Raw genomic sequence first — 14,286 nt, forward strand, 5'->3', positions numbered from 1 at the left:
GCTAGACTGTGTGACCTTAAGGCGCTTTTGTTTCTTCGAGATAATGGGGGTTTTCAAAACTCAGCGACATGCCTAATTGAGGACCCCATGATTCAGGTAAGACATTAGTTTTTCAGCTTGATAAAGGGGCTATTGGTTGCCATGAAGCAGAATCCTTAATTTCATTAAGGAAAAGGTCATTTTTGCCCTTGACATTACAACGTTTTATATCTTCTTTTCTTATGCAAATGAACAAAGACTTTTTAGATGATGGAGAAATTTTTTCCTGGAAATGGCTATTCTTAAGTGGCAATGAGTTTAAGACAGTACATTGCAGGTAGCTTTCCCCATACATTGCTTCTTTGCAAAATATTAGTCAGGTTTTCTGTCTACCTACCCTCTACATATCTCTATGAATGTTTGTCTCCAAAGAGTAAAAATTCGTAGTTCTATAGAATGTGATTGGTGGAAAAGTCTCTTCTCCTTTTAATTCATCTGTTCTATCACAGATGTTTGTTTTCTTTTGAACTAGCTTTCTACACTTTCATTTAGAGTAAGTTCAGTAAGGAAGTCAAGTTCAATTTGTTGAGAATTTTCCTGAATGAGAATGGTATGTAATTTGGGTATTTGCAGAAGAGAAAGAACCTACGGGTTATTAATTTATTAAGAATTTTCCAGAATGAGAATGGTATGTAATTTGGGTATTTGCAGATGAGAAAGAAACTATGGGTTATTAGCTTGAAATAAAAATTGGAGATCGCCCTTCCAAGAATATGCAGTCTTACTGCAGGAGGAGATGAGAGGATGGCTGCCCAGGCAGAAGGGTCCAAGGTCATCAAAAGAGCACTTCTAGAAGAATTTGTTCACATCCCCGGAAACATCTTGTTGTAGAAAGAAACACAGTCCTTGGGAGGAGTAAGCCTTAGTAATCTAGCAAGTCTAGCAAAATGGGTCATACAGAGCACGTGCTCTGTTACTATTAAGTGAACACGTTAGTATCAGGTGGCCGATAAGACTGTCATCATCTTGGGATGCAGGAATGAGTCCATGGAGACATCACCTCTCTGAGAAGCCTGCCCTCATTTCCCAAGGTTGAACATGATGCCTTCTGCTGGGCTCCCCCTGCACCCTGGGTCTGTCCATCACACCACTCATCTCGTGGCCCGTGTCCCCCACTAGAGTGTGAGGAGAAGGGTTGTCTTTAATTAGCCCTGAGCCCAGTCTAGTGCCTGGTACGTACTAAGTGTTGTTGCGTAAATGCATTAGGGAATGAATGAAGGAGTGAATAAGATTCTGATTAGCTTGGGGTGGGGAGGAGGTTGGGTGTGGCCCAGGGAGCTGTTCTTACAGTTTAGGTCCTAAGGCGCCTGAAGATGAGGGAGGGATGGAGGTAGGGAAAGGGCTCTGAGGTCAAGGATGCATTTTATAAAAATGTCATGATTTTGTCCAGTGTCTGAGAATGAGTATATTGTTTTATTAAAATAACTTTTTTATGGTGGAGTGTTCAAGTAGGGGCATGTTTTTTTGAGTAACTCCTTGTTGCTCACTCTACGATGCCCTCATTCTAAGTCTGTGGTTTAAACCTTTCCCCTGATTGGTCTCCATCAAGCATTTCTTCCCGCTCCTTCTACCAACACCAACTTGAACTGTCCAGCTCCTTCTACCCGCCTGGGGCAGCAAAGCACAGTGGTGCCGAGAGGGCAGGGCTTGGGCATGCCACAGTCCTCAGTTCAGGTCCCAAGTCTCCACTTACTACCCCCGAGTCCCAGAGCCAAATGCTTTGCTTTTCTGAGACTTAGTTTCCTCATCGAATAAAATACGTCTTAGAGCTTTGGCTTTCTCATCTTGACACGAGCCCACCTCGTGTGGTCGTAAGGATTAAATGACACGGAACATACAAAGCCCACAGCACTGCGCCTGGCAGGTGAGAGACACCCCATAAAGGTTGGTGTGCTCTCATTCTTTGATCCCTTTCTCAGTCTGGTAGGTCAGAACTTACCATTCCTCTTTCCCCGGTGTACCCAATATTTACTGGTCCTTGGGGCCCAGTTCACTTTCTCCACTAAATCTATCCCCCTGTTGAAAACAATCCTTCCTCTTTCTGTGTAGCCTGTCATCTTCTTCCAAATACCCATGGTACCTACCACTTTCTTCCTGGTGGCTCAGAGCTTGCTTACTGTGTTGTATTTCTCTCCCTGTCTGTAAGTCCTGCGGGGGCAAATTGCTCACCTTTCAATCTCGCATTTCCCCAAAGCACCTGGCAAAATAATTTGCATATAGCAGGCGCTTAAAATCATGAGCTGAATATGTGCAGGGCAATTGTCTATATTTAGGAAATCATCACTCAATTCCTCTTAAGAGGTGGGGTGGCTTAGAGAATCCATCTTTCCATTTGTTCCACTTGAGGGGAAAAGAAAAAAAAAACAGGCCCTCATTTCAAGTAGCTGACCTCACGTCCCATCCAGAGAATTTTCTGGAAAGGGCTACAAAGGATGACTAGTCATACGGGCAATTACAATAAAGCCCTGCTCAAGAGCTAGTCACAGCTCTCAAACTGTGAAAAGAGATGCTTCACACGGAGCGCGGTACTTCCTGAAGGCCAGCGAGCCCACGGTGACTGCCCCAAACATCCTCTGTAGGACACCTCCTTCAGTTGTACGACATGGACGAGGCACCGATCATCGTTCTTATTTTTGATGGGAAGAGAGAGGCCCTCGGGGGTTTGAAGAAGTCACGCGTGGCTGTGGCCTTGTTACTGAGCTGGCTTTGAGATTTTGAGACAGAATCCCAGAGTTAGGGGTAAGCCCGGCCTGGCCTGTTGTGTGATCTGAGGCGGCTGGAGAAAGACCTCCACTTCCCAAGCATCCTTTCTGTGGGTGCCTGCAAGGGATGGCTACGTGTGGAGAATGCTTATTTTTAATCTTTCAGAGGTTCCTATTCCAGGGGAAGGAGAGCACCCTTCATTAGCATTTTCAAAACAGTCCCGCAAGAAGCTCCCTGGAAGAGAGAGTCCTCTGATCAGAGAAGTCTAGAAATACTGCGGACTGCATCCATCTTTCTGCCTTCCTCTGAGCTGCAGCAAATAGCTGCGTGCATCACATGGGAAACACAACTATTTAACTTAACTCAGAAGCTCTTCCACTTAGGAAACTATGGAATCAGACTTACTTTTTTTTTCTTTCTGGGTTGTTGCAAAATTCCTAGTGACATCCTATGAAACCAGGACATCCTAGAACACAATTTACAAATGCTGCCTTAGCTATGATTCACTATGACTGTAGGAGGGATGAATGTTTGGCTAGGAACGGGACACAAGGGGATATGCAAGAAGGGATGGGAAAGGGAAGTATAAGAAATGTGAAAGGGGGCCCATGCGGGGGGGCCCCCAAACACAATTTCCCAGCCTTGCTAAGGGCCAGCCACGATCTTCCTTCCAGACATGATTTCGCCCTTGTTTTCCTGCCCAGAAAGCCCGGCTGTTCTCAAGTGGACTCATCGTTTGTGCATCTTTGTGCGATCTTGAGCTGTCTGGTTTAGGGGGGCTGAGAAAGGGAGTGCTCGGGTGGCAACTTTGCTCAAATGGATGTGGAAAGAGGCAGGAAAGGAGCAGCATAAGGGGGATATGGGGCTCCTAAGGCAACAGGGAGGCGGAAGCTGCCCTCACAATGGAAAAGTAAGGATGGAAGGCGGAGGACAGGAAGGAGTAAAGAGAGAAAGTGGAGGGTCGTGACAGGTCAGGTGGAAGCTAACAGACCCACCTGCTGCCCGAGCCACGAATCAGAGGCTGGGGGCTAGCGAGATGTCCGGAGGCTCGATCAAACTACAAAGTCAGTGAGTCCCAAAGCTTTAGCTTCTCAAGCCAACCACCAGTAAAACTCGAAGTGGTCCGAAGACACGGAATAAAAATGAGAGCTGGAACAAGAGCCTTCCTTTAAGTTCTGGATTGCTCTTTCTATCCTCTCGGTGGTAGGACGCTTATTCTCATGGTAGCTTTCCGTCCCTGGTGGCTTTCAATTCCCCAGGTTCTTGGGAGGGTCCTGGGCCATAACGGGGCCCAGTCTGAGATCCCCATCGTGGTCTGCTGCTTTAGAAGCAAGCTTAACTGAGAGCACAGCAAGAGCAACAGGGGAGGGCCTGGATGCTGTACTGAAGCCAGAGTCGTGGGGGAGGCGGAGAAGGGGCTTCCTCTTACCAAGGGCTGTCAGATGTTCGCTTCTTGGATGCAAAGCAACTCGGGGCTCTTTGGCAAGCTAAGGCAACTTAGAAATACTAGAAGCTGAAAACAGGATATGCAACGCATTTGGGAGTTTCTCTCATTTGAAAGACAAAATTAGCTGATTCTCCTTCTAGGCTACCTTTGGATTGCTTGTCAGAGTCAGTGTAAAAATCACATGAAATCCCCAAATGTTCTCTTTGGGGTGACAAATATGGCTTCTGATCCACAAGGTGGAGGTACACGTGGGGCGAAATGGGGGCTGGGGTGATAGGATAACTCCCTTCGCAAGAAAGTAGAATTTTCAAATCGCTCTTCCATGGTGAACTTATTTCAAGAGAAGTGATTTTCATTGGGTCAAGCCTGTGCTCTGGGATAGTGCCTGGAGTTCATCAGTAAATTCATTTAAAAATAAATCTCTGCCAGACTTCAATTACTCAGGGGAAATGGTTGAAATGATACGCTTAATCTCATAGAGTGTGAACCCCCAGTGAATTCAGGTCCGTGGGCCGCAACTGCGGCCCTGGCTTCTCAGACTAATGCTCTTGGATGAGGGCACGGGGTGTGCGGGGGCTGAGGACGGGAGCCCACAGCCCTCTGCATCAGAAGCAGGTCTCCAGATGGTTTCGGGTGGAGGAGTACCTTCCATCACTCCTTCTTTTGTATAGATGGGAACACCCAGCCCCTCGGAAATTCAGGGACTATTAGAAGAAGACTATTGGTTGGGTGTGTTCCTATGTGGTGTTGTGAGCACGTGCAGGAAATAATGCTGACCCAGTGGGTGTGTGCTTGTGCTGACGTTGCTGACACCATTTCTCTGAGCGTGTTACACAAGTGAGATGGTTTGGATCATCTGAATGGAATAACATGATCACCCATGGTATTGCACGTCTCCAATCCCAAATAAACACAATGGCAAAAACTAGACAAAACGTGGAAAGAATAATAAATCACACAATGTCACCGAAGTCATGCAAAGAGGAAAAGAAGATGAAAAAAAAAAAAAAAATGGGCAAGCACCAGACACCATAAATGGAAAAAAAAAAAAAGCCAATGCATACAATTCTAAAATCATTCTTACCTTCTTCAGTCATTGTGTCATAATATTTTAGTTTTCCATATGATCCAAGTTCTACAACATCACAGTAAAAGACACAAAGATAAGGAACGAGCTGCAATGTAAGAGCTTTGTTTTTACACATTCTTAATTAATCAGATTCAGAGTTATACTGTCAAATCCCGCAATCGTAACTATATAGAGATGTGCAAACATGGGCCCATGTGGCAGACAGCTTTCACGGCCCATTTTCAGAAATCACTTAAAATATATTATTCAACTGGGGGTAGGATGTGCCCTGCATGACAGAAGAGGACACGGTTATTTTCACATCTGATGAAACAGAGGACTTGGCAAGAGAATTCACACCGGGTCTAGGCTGGCCCTGTCATTTGTATAGAGGTGACGCTCTAAGAGAAAGGGTTGATCAAGGACAATGTCCGGGCCCCGGGGGGCTTGCAGCCTGGCATTCCCGGCCAGGGAGCCATGGGCCCAGAGCTTCCTTTCACGGCTCCTCTCCAACAGAACCACTTCCAAGAGATCAAGGAGGCTACCTGGGAAAACCCGAAATGCAAAACCAGCTTCTAGACTCCCCTTTCACTCTTAGCTCGTGTTGTAGACAGAAAACAGTGAATACCATGAGCACAGCATGCTGAGAAGAGCTGCGAAAGGGTGCAGAGCGCTCTGGGAGGAAGAGGGAAGCCACCTGGCTCAGGCAGGGGACAGAGCAGTCACGTCTCCCGGACTGAGGTGTCGTCGCCTGCTGCTCCTTAGATGGCAGGGGGTGGGAGGCTACCAGCAGCCCCTCCTGTGCGCCGATCGCCACAGGGCTCCGTGGTCATGGGCCCGAGGACCCCACGGGCAGAAAGCGCAGCTGGGGGTGCTGAGTCAGCTGGGGTTGGGGAGGAGAGGAGGCCGGGATGCACTGTGGCTGTTGTCTTACTTCAGGTCTAAAATAGAAACTTTTATTCTTGTTCATCTGAAAACTCCAGATTGTTTTAAGCAACATTTGTGAGCAGGTTAAAAATATTTTTCCTGGTCATAACAACACTCTCCCAATAAACCTCAAGAAATTAATTAGACTCGAGATATAATCCTGTGATGGCACAGAATGCCTCCCTGGCTCATTAACTTGGGAAGCCCGTGAAAACCCACAGATGAATCAACTAATAATGGATGGGTTTTGTGTGCAAGATGAGGGATCTAGCTTAAAAGATAATAATAGTCTATTTTATATGTATATTACACATTATAAATGTTATATATAGATACATATATATAATGTGTGTGTATTCTTTCTCCATTTTGCCTAAAATTTTACTAAATCTATTTTAACACTCCGATGCAAAATTAAGCCTTAAGGAGAAAAATCCCCTAATCCTTATCGTTCTGCACAAACCTGCCTACTTTTGTTTTGTTAGATACGTGACAAAAGGTGCAAGTACTGCAATAAGAAATTGAATTTTGTGTAAATAACAAGAAAGTCTTTTTAATGACTTCTGGGGATTGCCTTCAGTGGAATATGATTTTTTTTTTTCTGGGTATTTTAAGAACAGTAGTCTATTATACATACGACATTGCACAAGCTTGGAATTCTTAAATGATCTAAATACCTTCATAAATATTAAACACATGTTAATGGGAGCTTTACATAAAATATATGCACGTGTGTGTGTGTGTGTGTGTGTGTGCATGTAAAATCTTATAGTTAAGTGCATGAATTATATCAGCCAACTAATTTTTTTTTTGTAGCCTCTCCTCTTCCCTTGCGGTAAAGCAGTAGCATAAGCAGCTGGTATTCTCAACTATTTGCTCAGGAAACAGAACGTGGGTGGCTCTGGGTTTGCAAAGTGGGATGTAAACCATATTCTCTACAGGAAAGATCCAGTATCACAATTCTACGGATCTTTTTAGAGGCAACCTCTCCATAGGCACACACCTGTTTTCATGGATCAATTACAAACTGTCAAACATGTGCTTGTGGCACGTGTGATTATTTTTTACCCCATCTCTTGTGGAATCAGGTATAAATAAATACAAACGCATTCCTCAATTGTTTTATTTTTACACAGTCGAAATGGGAACTGTTAGTGTCTGACAAGACTCACGCTGCCGCTGCTGTGGCAATGTCCAGATCGTTTCTTAGCTGCTTCCTTGGATGAATGGGACAGAGGGATAAGAACTCAATGGAGTAGACCAAAAATGAGGTTAAAGATGGTGGCAGAGAGGGAGTAAGTGTAGTGAAGAGCCAAGTGACAACAGGTGGCGTAGCACCCCGAAGCACAGGGAGGAAGGAGGGTGAGAGAAGAGCGTCTGCCCAGGTGAAGGGAATCATGTTCGTTGCTTACTAGAGCAAAGGCAGAAAAGAACAGGAAGGAAACCAGCCTGCTAGAATTGTCTTTGACGCACACCGTGACACGATGGTGAGATGCTGGGCTCAGTGTTCCCATGCTCTCAGGTGGTCAGGGCAGCATCCTGGGGTCAGTGGGGTGCATCTCCAAGAGCTGGTGGTTCTCATTCCTGAACCAGGGCGTCGGGGTGAAGGAAGAGGGGTGTGACAGGTGACCAGCATGAACACCACATGCACACGTCAGCCAGAGCACAGCACGCCCCTGGCTGGTGTCCCACAGACCACGGATGCCTCATGGAGAGTGGTTTCGGCCATTGTGGCTGAGAGGGCCTGAGAGGCATGAATAAGGACTCACCTGCAAGGGGCAATGGCCTCCAGTCAGCACACTCCCCACAGAGACTAACCAAGGTACCATGACACCATTGGATTAGGATTCCAAGTGGGTCTCACCCAAGCTGTTTCTTTGGGATAGGAGGAAGTGAGGGAATTCAAGAGAGGGCTGTTTAATCCCAACTAGCAACACCCGTTCTACCAACTGAGCAACAGACAGCTAGGATCGCAAGAGGGACGAATCACCAGTGACTACCATCCTGGTGTCTCTTCACTGTAACCTTTCTCTAAGAAGCCCACACAGCCTCAGGGAAAATTCCAGAACCCAGTGGTTGGTGTTGGAGTTGAGCCTGCAGGCCGATGGTGAATGCTGCCTGTCACTGTGGCCACACCTACTTTCGCGCTCTCTGGACAATTGCAGCCACAGGCATCCACGCTCCCAGATCTCTAGGACAGTTAGAGCCTTTTGTCAATTCCTCCGTCCACTTCTTTCCAGGTCTTCCAACATAACAACCTGCTTTAACGTACCTCCCGATTCCTGTCCATAGTTCATGGCTGGCAAGTCAAGGGAAGGGTCTTATCTTCTGTCTCAAAGAAATCTGTGAATAAGAGCTGGTGTTTTGGGCTCCTAATCTCCTCCTTCAGAACGGTGTGGATACGGATTTCTCCTTCCAACACCGACTTTCTCAGCTCCATGTTTGAGGCCTTTGCCATTCTCAACCCCCTTTCCAGCAAATCTCCCCAGACAGCAGCCAGAGAAAAGTGATTTCTCACTTTTCAGGCCCCGAGATTCTGATACATGAAACAGAAGGTCAATAACAGCATCTATGCTGGGTTCATTGTATTGGAATAAAAAATAGAGGGAGAGAAATCAGTGAGAACAAGTATTGATTACTTAAGTGTTAACTGCTAGGAAAACAAAATGATTACTCCTTTGTTCTTTAAGTCAAAGAGCTTCTTCATTTTTGATACAGGTTTGCACTCAATATGGAAGACCTAAAACTTAAGGCTTTCTCAATATAAAAGGTAGTCTCTCGGTACAGTTGCCTTACCTATCAAGAAGGTGTGTGCAGATAGTGGATTATGTCAACTCATGGAAGGATTATTTTCAGTAGCAGATGGAAGTTAAGGACATGGGCTTTGAAACCAGAGGGGTAGGCCTGAATCCATGGCCTGCCACTTATTAGCTGTGTGACTTTGAGCAAATTGCTTGACCTCTCTCAGCCCCGGTGGCCTCAGCTGCAAGGGGCATTAACTGTATCAATCCCATAAAGTTGTGGTAAGGAGTAGATGAGACAAGAACACCCACTAAGCCATCAGTAAGGGGCAGCTTCACTACTGTAAGCACCATTAAGAAGTGCGAAGGAGAACCCATGGGACATGGAGCAGAGCAGTTAGGGAATTTGGTATTTTACACAGGTCTGTTCAAGCAAATTCAACACTACTTAAAGAGGTTTTAAATTGATATTTGTTGCTGAACAATAAAGCCTATTCTGCCACATTGGGGCATGGAAAAGAAATGTCTTCATCAGTCCCCTTCTACTCTTCAGATCTATGGGAAATGTCACAACAGGGACCGTACCCATTGGGATAGCACGCGACCCTTCATCCGTCTGGACACTCGGGACCTAGGCACCTGCCCTTCTAATTTTGCACACAAGCCTGTCTCTCCAACTAGGTTGTCCGCATGTGGGAGGCAGAGACCCTCTTCCTCTTAGAACTCTTCCAACAGAACCCAGAACAGTGCTTTCCTCTTATCACACGCTCACGTTTCTTAAAGAACATCCGTGCGCAGCCCCCAAATGACAGTGACGTTTAGGATGCTGTGGTTTGTTAAACTTCCCTAGAAGCTAAAGTCAGGAAGGCAGATACGGATGCCTGAAGCTTCTTGACTGTTGGTACCATGAGATCATTATCAAGGTTAAGAATGCTTCTGAGTGAGGTGGACAAGATGGCTGATTCATAGTGGCTCTACCATTTATGAGCTGGGTGATCCTCTCTGAGCCTCAATCTCTTCTTCAGTTAAAATGGGGACAAGAACAGGGGCACTTGGGTGGCTCAGTCAGTTGAGTGTCCGACTCTTGATTTTGGCTGAGGTCATGATCTTGGTGTCCTGGGATCGAGCCCCGCGTTGGGTTCCACACTCAGCGGGGAGTCTGCGTGAGGATTTTCTCTCCCTCTCCCGCTGCCCCTCCCCCCACTCATGCTCTCTCTCTTCTCTCTAAAACAAATAAATCTTTAAAAAAATCAAATGGGGACAAGAACAATAAATATCTATTCCCAGGAGGGTTTTTGGAGGATAAGATAAGGACAGGTATATAAAGCACTTTGCATCTGGATGGCATAGACATCCTTAGTAACTGGTACCCCCTCTTCATTGTCTGCCAAAGGTCCAGCATGACATCAACTCAGCCTAGCGGGAGGCTGCTGAATCCTATTCAAACTCTGATTATCTCTGCGGGTGGGCACCAATGTCAGTATCTATACTGCCTTGTGCAAATCAACAACAGCCCCCCTTCCCCCTCCCAGATGTCTTCCCTTAAACACAAGGAAATCTGTCTAAAGAAAAAGCTTTCAGTTCAGGGAAAGGCTGGCCGTGGCTAACTTCCAGAACCACGTGTTGCAGTTTTAGCCTTTTTTTAATTGGTGAATTTATTTTGATACTGAAATGTTGTGAGTGGGGGGTATGACAGTTGAGTATTTATAATTTCCCATCCCACTCCCCAAGATACATGTAGCATTTATATTTGTAGATCTATATAATTTTTAAATTTTTTGCAGCATATCCAACCTTATTTTTTTTTCTCTTGTCTTTGCCTCATGTGAAAAACTTGCATCAGAAGGAAGTACAAATGCTGAGTTAAAAGGTGTTTTCCGATACAGCTCAGTGTATTGGTTTCACGTCACCTCAAAAAAGGCTGTGCGAGCCGCCACAATTAATTGCTTCCCATTACAAGGCTTTCTTTGGTCCTTATTTTTCCATATCAAATTCATGCCAATGCCGGTAACTCTTTTAACTTAAAATAATCTTGGGGAGACTGAGGTTAAACGAGGAAACAACCATGAGTCCTCACTTCCTACTCAAGTCAGAAGGAAAGGAATATTTTAACCTTCAAATTCTCACTCAAAAGGAGCTTTCAGAGTACTGACTCACTGCCGAAGCTTCTGCTTACCATTCTGTTGGGGGGGAGGGGATGATGTTCACGTGGTAAGCTTCCCTAAGAGGCTCCTAACGTGTACACGCTTGCCCAGGGACAGTGGCACCCCACATGTGGCCATAGATAGATGTCACACACAAGGTGTTATCGAGAGGCTTTTGCTCTATGGAGTTCTTTGACATCTGACTCTTCCCTTTCTAAGCTAATGAGTACTTCTTTTTCTTCTGCAAGATGAAAACCTCTCACTTAACTTAGGCTTTTGGACGCCAGGCAAGAACTGGACAAATGCAAATAAAGGGCCGAGCTGGTATGTCGTCTTCCGTCAGCTACTGAGTTTCAAGGAGGATTTCTGAACAGACCGCTCAGAAATTCATCACCTGATTTTCATGCCTTCTGAATCTACCCCTTCGTGAAATACTCTTCCTTTTCAGGCTTCTGGCAAACCTAGACCCACTGGTATGTCACTGCTGATATTTCTGTCACCCTCCACTCTGCTTTCCTTGTTTTTTGTCCACCTGCTGACATCATTCTGAGGCCCCGGTTCCCAACCAACACTGACATTACATCACTGGCCAAATCTGGAGTCAGAACAGTCCCCAGCATCTGGCCCAGTGTCTGGAGCACAGAAAGCACTCTGACAAGGCACAAATGAAGCCCTGGTGCCAGGTAGGGAGGGGAGCAGAGTGGGCTGGAGACAAGGACAGGGAGAGGTGTGATCAGGGACACCTGGAGAGTGCATGCCTAAAAATGGGCAGCGGCCACATACCTCCAGCTCCACGAGGAAAAGTGGGTACAGTGTTGACAGACCTGCTGATTATTCAAGGGAAGCCTGAAATCTGGATTTTTATGTGAAAACCTCTGCTTTTTAAATGCTGGCGATGAATTCCAAATGAAAAAAAACACCACCTGGAGGGGCACCTGGGTGGCTCAGTCGGTCAAGTGTCTGACTCTTGATATCGGTTCAGCTCATGATCTCAGGGTCGTGAGATCGATCCCCGAGTCAGACTCTATGCTCGGTGGGGAGGCTGCTTGAGATTCCACCCCCCGCCCCCCTTTCTAAGAAAACAACAACAACAACAACAACAAAACACCATCTGGGTCATATTTGGCTCATTGATTTGTAATCTTTGGTTTAAAATCAGGTTGCGTGGTCTAACTTTCTTATAGCTATTAGTTGGATGAATGAGTGAACAAATGAGACCAGCTTGGCTATTGGAACTGGGAGGGATCCCTGCTAGGCAATCCTTCTCCAGAGGGTCAAGGACTCGGACTCACTTCCTTCATCTCTCTCGAAGCTCATAGATTTCACCTGGTGTAAGTACCACAGTCTGCTCATCTCTGGCTTAGGAACTAATTGAATCTGATCACCTCAGGCTCCTCTGGGACCACCAAGGTGGAGCCCATGTCAGGCCCACGGAGCTGCTAGGATCCCGTGACGAAATCCGTCCTTATGCGTGTTCTTGCCCAGCCAGCTCTGCCTTCACACAAGGCAGCGGAATGGTTTTGTTTTGTTTCAAATCTTATCTTGGGAAGGAATGAAAGCTGCCCATTAGGTGTAACTGTTCCCAATTATCTTGCAAGGAACTATCTGGATTATGAAAAATGCAGTGGGAGGTTCTGAGAGGTAAGTTAGGACCACAGAGGGAGGTGCCGTATAATTACTTGGGAATTATCATCCGCGAACAGTGAACAATAATGTGTGGTCATCACTGCGGATCAGCCAGATGGTTCATAATGAAATACCCAAGTGAGTCCCCAGATACTCCGACTTCTTATAAATTTGTCACCTAATTTGCAGCCTTGCTCCTCTGTGGTGTTGCTTAGCAATGTCAATGGTTACTGATTTCTGTCCTGTGAGGAGCTGACTCAGGCCGTATTTCACTGTAATTTACATGCTCTGGATGATCAAGCAAGAAAAACGGGACTTGGATGTACTGTTCTGTTGCTTTCCTTCTGAGGTGGGTTGGGGGTGGGAGAGCGTACAGGACAGAGCAAAGCAGTTTTCTGGGAAGGATTTTTAAAGAAAAACAGTGAGCAACCTAGGCAGGAGAATCCCAAAACAGTGCAGCTAAGAAAAGATCTCCTGGGCTTTTATGAGTACCCTTTTAACTGTGTAATTAAAAATCCCAGTAACAACCTTAACATAATTTTAAATACTGATCTTCTGTCAAAATGTTTTTCTCTCCAAAGGGATAGAGAAAAGCTCTATTATGATAGAGCATAATAGCTGTATCATCTATAGTTTGGAGCCCTGCGGACCTTGACTTGACAACTGGGTCTGTCGCGTACTAGCCACGACACCTTGGGCATGTTACTTAACCTCTCCGATACTCCGTTCTTGCACTTCTGTAAAATGGGAACAATAATAGTTGCCTTGTAGGGTTGTGGTGAGGACTACAGGTACTTAACATGTAACTGACACATAGTATTCATTAAACATACAGTAGGTTTTATTATGGCTTTAAGGCTTCTATTGGTTTTCCTTCAAATGGATAGCATTCTTCTGATCTTTACAAAATCAGAGTGAACCTGGTATCAAGAGATCTCACCAGGATGCAGAACATGGAGATCTTGTAGCACAATATAAGTTTTAGAGTCAATGGATGTGGATTCTAATCCAGACTTTAATTCTTATTAGATACGTGACTTTGTAGTAAGATACTCCTTAGTTTATTCAGCTGCAATGGGGCTAATTCTAGTACTCCCTATTGTGTTGTTGTAAGGGAATTCACTCGATGCCTGGGACATTGGAAGTGCTCCATCAATGGGAGCCATCAATCTATGATTGCAAAAGCCCAGTGAGTGCTGGGTATCCAGGCTAACATGATAAGTCACAGTGAGTGACCTAGCATGAGAACATCCTTCTCAAAAACTTATATTAGAGGAGAAACAGGTAAAAGGAGAAGAATGACAAAAATAATGACCAATTACTTCATGCCAAAGGAAGTCTATGAATGTCATAGTCTTTCGTGTAATCTGACATCAAGTATATGGAAACTGTTGGCATTGTTTAAGGAATGTACAACTCGGGGAAAGAGAATATAGTGATCTTCTGAATTTTGATTTTCAAAAGGAAATCTCAAAAGGGACTTCAACTGCTTAGCAAAGTATTGTTCAATGGTTAAGAGAGTGAGTTCTGGGGTCCAAAAAATCTGGATTTGAACATGGCTCCATCGATTGCTTCTCTTGTGTCCTTAGG

The 14,286-nt window shown here is 45.4% G+C and overlaps 1 protein-coding gene across 1 annotated transcript in view; it reads right to left on the reverse strand.

Annotated features, from left to right (window-relative positions):
- Window positions 1–14,286, reverse strand: part of SLC24A2 (solute carrier family 24 member 2) — a 235,685-nt gene that overhangs the window by 57,495 nt on the left and 163,904 nt on the right. The window contains exon 5 of the mRNA XM_026506459.4: window positions 5,274–5,324. Within this exon, the coding sequence (XP_026362244.3) occupies window positions 5,274–5,324 (51 nt within the window). The remainder of the gene's footprint in view (window positions 1–5,273; window positions 5,325–14,286) is intronic.

This window comes from Ursus arctos, unplaced genomic scaffold (genome assembly GCF_023065955.2).
Source record: "Ursus arctos isolate Adak ecotype North America unplaced genomic scaffold, UrsArc2.0 scaffold_18, whole genome shotgun sequence".
Lineage (NCBI taxonomy): Eukaryota > Metazoa > Chordata > Mammalia > Carnivora > Ursidae > Ursus > Ursus arctos.